Source organism: Passer montanus, unplaced genomic scaffold (genome assembly GCF_014805655.1).
Source record: "Passer montanus isolate IOZ18808 unplaced genomic scaffold, ASM1480565v1 scaffold1, whole genome shotgun sequence".
NCBI classification, from domain to species: Eukaryota; Metazoa; Chordata; class Aves; order Passeriformes; family Passeridae; genus Passer; species Passer montanus.
The window spans coordinates 2,240,202-2,245,942 of record NW_024356504.1 but is presented as its reverse complement, the minus strand read 5'-3'; the positions used below and the strand labels follow the sequence as shown (position 1 = coordinate 2,245,942).

Here is a 5,741-nt window from a genome sequence, read left to right as displayed (position 1 = left end):
GGGGGAAAAAGCACTAGTTCATGATACTGCCCCTTGAAAGCCATTAAAAAGGACCTAGTCCTCAGTGTTTCCCTATTACACTCTACCGTCAAAGTGAGGGCCTCATTTACAGCACTCGTAGCACCCTCCAGTTCTCAATCTTAAAGTCTCTTTGGAAAGGGAAGAGAGCATTATCCTTATTTTCTAGATAAAGGAACTGGTTTATCAGCTTGCCCTCAGCAAGAAGCAGAGACTGGAAGAAAACTTGGCTGGGATGCAAGTACCTCAAGTGAGGGCAGACATTTGAAACCGGCTGTCTCAAAATGTGCTCTCCTGTTGTGAGGGGCTGGTAATCAGAAGGAACAGTTTCAAGCCACAGCTGAGTTTTCAGCCTGCATTCACCCAAAAGTCTCTTGCACTATCCATAATGAAGTGGGGGAGAAGACACCACTTTTCAGAGCTTCCCCCCATTCTAAAACCTGCCAAGTATTCAAAGATAGAAAGAACGTCATTAGAGCCCTTGTATTAAAAATTATTTATTTAGTGATCTGTACATGGGGTGAAGCAGGGCCTCATACAGACCTTCAAAAAAATCAAGTAAAAACATAAATACATATTTTCTTACAAAAATGGGATTTACAAAATATACATACTGCACTTGTCTGACACGCTTGTTTTTGTTTTGTTTTTTTTCCACGTGCACATTGTAAAATACAAACCAAGCCCTGCAAGTCTGACATCAGAGCCACTGAAGGATTTGGCTGATGGGCCCATTCCTCACGCTCAGACTACTGGTATACCCTCAGACAGCAGCAGTCTGCCCCCTCACCCTGGACAGGTTTTTTTCTTTTTAAAGTTTCATTCTAGACACTTCCCCCCCAAAAACATGAAGAGCAGCTATAGGGTGGAGACTTGCCAAAAATCCAGAATGTCCTATTTTGTCCTTAGGCAAGAATACACACACACACACATATACTTATAAAAACAACCCTTCAGTGAATATAAAGGTAAAGTAGTATGCAAAAAATAAAATATGAACAAGTCAACATAAAAATTTTCAGAATAGAAAAATCTGTCACATTTCAAAAAGAAAATGATGCATTTGATGATAAATTTTTGAATGCTTTTCCTTCAAAGACTGATCACTGGAAACTCAAACAGCTGCGTTTTAGCCAAAATGAGAAGGCTCCTCACTTGCAGTAACTACTTGATTTTAACCCCAAACACCAGCCCCCCCACCTGCACCAAGAATCATTGCCATGCAGCTCAGGGAACCTGAGGAGCAGGCAAAGGGTCCATCGTGAGCCAAAATGATTCCTCCTGTCCCCAGAATCCGGCTGTGTATTGATTTTTTTTTTTCTGCAGTGAGCTCACCGCAAAGCAGGAGGGAAAGCAGGTTTATGGGAAGGAAAGAAAAAAAATCCTATCTTTACGTTACATATTTTAGTGGCTCTTGTTTTGGCAGGTATTCTCAGGTAAGGTCTTCTTGCCCTCTAAATCTTGCATTTCCTTCAGCTTAGAAAAGTGATCCATATTGAATGGTAGGAAAACATCCTGCCTCCTCCTTTTTTCATAAAAGGAATGTTTATTTCTGTGAGCTCCTCACATCCAAGGGTGAACCTCAACGACTTCTTTTTGTTAGTTTGCCCATAAAAACCGATCCCATGCTTATGCCTTTCTACATAGAAAACACTTTTGTTTCCCCTTTTGTCTCCTAGAACAAAGGCAAGGGGGAAAAGCCTTCTGCTGAAAAGCAACAAGTCATTTCTTTTCAGGGTGTGGAATAGCAACCCCCTTCTACCCCACAGCAGCAAGAACAACAGATTGAGGGCCAAATTTTTAACTTTAAAACAATTACAACAGGTGTCGCTGAGGTAAAAAGGAACTTGTGAGCTGGTAGAACAGAGGCATCTCCCCAGCACACGATCGGGCTGTAGCCGGCTGTGCAGTACTCACGTGATGGCTCTGCCGAGCTGGAAGGAGCAGGCAGCGAGCTCAGGCTCGGCAGTTACCCTGCCCATGCTGCAGTTTGGCCCCGGCAATTCAGAGAGCATTTGGCTACTTCTTGGCAGGGTGGCTCAACAGATCTGCCTTCCCCTCCCTCTTGTCCAAAGCAAGGCAGGATGATTTTAGTTGGGTTGGAATTTCTCTTCCTCGACAGGAGTAGCAGGAGAGAAGTTAAGGGACTTCTGGGTGAAGGACTCTCCTGTCCCAGCAGTGGCCTCTTTTGCTGTCCTCTCCCACTTAGCTGTTCATAAGCACCACTGGATATAGTTTGACTGATCCTTTATGCAATGATTTTTTTTTTTCAAACTTTCTGTGAGGAAGAAAATGTTTGGAAAAGCCTCCCTTCCTCCCTCTTCAGGCAACCATTGCCCTACCCCTATGCTGAGTATCCATCTCCTCTGCGTGTATGCGTGTGAGAGTGTGTGTGCCAGAGGGGACAGGGGGGTCTCATACTGCCGTCTCGCCTTTGCTGCCGGTACTGAGTCTGTGGTAGAAGCGTCGCCAGGACTGCAGGGTTTTGCCAGACCAAATCCAGAAGCCGGTCGTGATCCCAACAATCATGGTCATGAGGTACTTGATCATGAAGACAGTGAAGTCTGGGCTCATAGGGGCAAAGTGGCTGGGACAGGGCACAGCATAGGTTTTGCAGGTCTGGAGGAGCCACGTCTTCTCCCAGGTGCCACGGAAGGCCTGCTCGTAGAAGTAACATGCCAGGACAATGGTGGCAGGCACCGTGTAGAGGACACTGAAGACACCAATGCGCACCATCAGCTTTTCCAGTTTCTCCGTCTTGGTGCCATCATGCTTCATGATGGTGCGGATGCGAAACAAGGACACAAAGCCAGCCAGCAAGAAGGAAGTGCCAATGAAGAGATACACAAACAAGGGTGCCAGCACAAAGCCCCTCAGCGAGTCCACACTGTAGATACCTACATAACACACCCCACTGAGTACATCCCCATCCACCTGCCCCATGGCCAAGATGGTGATGGTTTTGACAGCGGGCACAGCCCAGGCAGCCAGATGAAAATACTGGGAATTGGCCTCAATGGCCTCATGGCCCCACTTCATGCCGGCAGCCAGGAACCAGGTGAGGGACAGGATGACCCACCAGATGGAGCTGGCCATGCCGAAGAAGTAAAGGATCATGAAGAGGATGGTGCAGCCTTCTTTCTTGGTGCCTTGGGCCACAGTGCGGTAGCCATCCTCAGAGAAGCGCTCCAGACACACCACCCGCTCCTCCAGCAAAAAGCCTGCTGCGTAGGCCACGGCGACCATGAAGTAGCAGCCCGAGAGGAAGATGATGGGCCTCTCCGGGTAGCTGAATCGACGCATGTCGACCAGATAGGTGAGCACGGTGAAGAGGGTGGAGGCACAGCAAAGCACAGACCACACGCCCACCCACAGCCGGGCAAATCGCACCTCTGCCTCCTTGAAGTACATGAGCCCATTGGGCCGGGCTGGCTCACAGGGGGCTCCGCAGTCCCGCTCCCCCAGGAAGCGGTAGCCCAAGTAAGAGGGCACTTTGAGCTGCCGCGGGCAAGAGAAGGAGAAGCCAGAGGGTGACTGCGGTGGGGTAAGAAAGTCAGGGAGGTAGCCAGCCGTGGGGTGGGCAGTGACGCCCCGACCCGCCGCACCACCAGGTCCTGGTGGGGCATCCGACGTGTTCTGCCCCACGCAGATCTCACCCGCACCGTGAACAGGGAAGTTCTCGCAGCGGAGCCGCTCTGGCCACTGGAAGCCGAACTTGTTCATGAGGGCCTCGCAGCCCTGACGGGCCCGCTCGCAGAGGGAGCGGCAGGGTGGGATGGCCTGCTCCAGCACGGTGCACACCGGCGCGTACATGGAACAGAGGAAGAACTTCAGCTCGGGCGAGCACTGCACCTTGACCAGAGGGTAGAACTGGTGCACCTCCAGCCCTGCGTCCTCCTGGTTGGTGTGGCCCAGCAGGTTGGGCAGGATGGTCTGGTTGTAGGCGATATCCGTGCAGAGCGGGATGGAGATGGGTTGGCAGAAACCGTGGTCCGGCACGGAGATGCCCTTCTCGCCGTGGTACTGCTGTGCCGTGGCACCCGCGGGGGTCCCCAGCAGGGCGGCCAGCAGCGCGGCCAGCCCCAGCAAGGGGCAGCCGGCGGCTCCGCCGCATTCTCGTCCAGCCTGCATCGCCGGGGCGGCCGGGGGCCGGAGAAGCCTCGGGGAGTCTTTCAGAGCCGGCCGGCGCGACGCCCCAGGGGCATCAGCGACCAGAGGGCGGAGGCGGGGCCCCTTCGGCAGGGCAGGAGCGCGGCGACGGGAGGAACGCGGCTCCGCGCCGGACCTCCACGACTTTTCTTCTTTCCTCGGCTCCGACGCGGCGGCGCTCACGGAGCGGTGGCGGCGCTACTCGAGGCGAAAGTTTCCGGAGCTGCTCTCCCCGGAGAAGGCGGCGGCGGCGGCAGCGAAGCGGGAGGCGCGCGTAGCCCAGCGATGGCTCCGGCCAGCTCCGCGCAGGGTCCCGCGGCGGCGGCGGCGAGGCGGAGGCGCTGCTCCCTGCACGGCCCCGGGGATTTAGGTTACGGCTAAACGGATTATTACCGCGCCCGGCTGAGCCGTGTATTTTACTTCGGGGCTTAAATAACTTTCAAAATCCAATTACTGCGCGATCCTCCCCGCGGCTTGGCTGGGCTCCGCTCCCGACGGACACTGCTGCGGGCTGCGCGTCCGGGGCAGCCGTGCGCCTCTCGGTTCGGCTCGTTTCGCTTCGCTCCGCTCCGCCCGCGGCCCCGCCGACACCGCCCGCTCCGCGGCTCCCGGCCCGCGGCCGCGCCGGCCACGCGGGGGGCGGGGCCGCGCTGGGGGAGGGGAGGGGGAGGAGCTCGCGCCAGGGGGAAAAAAAGTTGGGAAGAACTTTTTCCCATCCCCGCCGGGCCGGGCCGGGAGGAGCCGCCCGCGGCCCCCACCCCCCGCGCTGCCCGGCAGGGGGGGGGGGGGGGGGGGGGGGGGCAGCTCGCTCAGGGTGGCCCGAGCAAACTAAAATTAACTGGCTGCTTTCTGAGCAGGCTTTGAAAATGCGAACAGCTGCCTGTGCCCGGAGTTATTAAAAAGGAAGGAAAAAAAAATAGAGTAAGGAAAAAACCTCCAAAGGCAGCGCCCGCCCGGGTACATTTGCAGAATGATCCTATTGCGTAGTTGGGATGTTCGTGTCTGTGCGCCATCGCCTCCCCAGCGTGGGGGGTTTGATTTGTTATCGCAGCATGACCGTTGCTTTTTGCTGGCAGAATAAACGCTTTATTCATGCAGATCTAAGCCATGGCTGGGGGAAGGCAGCTTTTTTTGAAACGTCTAGTGTTACCTAAGCAAAGAGGAGAAATTTTAAATCCCCATTTGCACTGCTGCCATTCCTTAAGAGACTCAATTAAACAGTGAAAAATCAGGAGTTCCTCTGTGAAAGAACCCTGCCTGCAGGAGAGAAAATGGCATAGGTGGGGAGACCCCTGTTACTGGCCTGCTAGGCCAAGCAGATCTAGAACTAGACACCAGAATGCATTTGCTAAGAACAGTAATGTGGGGTTTGCAGCACAGCTGTGTGTTTTGGGGTGCACTGCCAAAGCACAGCGAGCGGGGACCATCCAGCCTCTGTGCAGGCAGAGCAGGTCTTTGGTAGCACAGAAGGGGTGTGCTTGACAAAAGCTCTGCAACAAGGCCTGCTTCTGCTTCACTGGCCCATGAGGGTTTGTGCTCACAGACAGGCTCGAGCCACGTACTATTCAACTTAC

At 54.1% G+C, this 5,741-nt stretch overlaps 1 protein-coding gene across 1 annotated transcript; it reads right to left on the bottom strand.

The window, feature by feature from the left end:
• Positions 1–499: 499 nt before the first annotated feature.
• On the bottom strand, positions 500–4,790 carry FZD7 (frizzled class receptor 7). Its single transcript, XM_039733956.1, has one exon. The coding sequence runs from the start codon at positions 4,147–4,149 to the stop codon at positions 2,434–2,436; it is 1,716 nt and encodes a 571-aa protein (XP_039589890.1). The 5' UTR covers positions 4,150–4,790; the 3' UTR covers positions 500–2,433.
• Positions 4,791–5,741: the final 951 nt, after the last annotated feature.

Bases quoted from the DNA above. Each gene is read 5' to 3' on its own strand.
- FZD7 (XM_039733956.1), bottom strand. From the start codon at position 4,149: ATGCAGGCTGGACGAGAATGCGGCGGAGCCGCCGGCTGCCCCTTGCTG.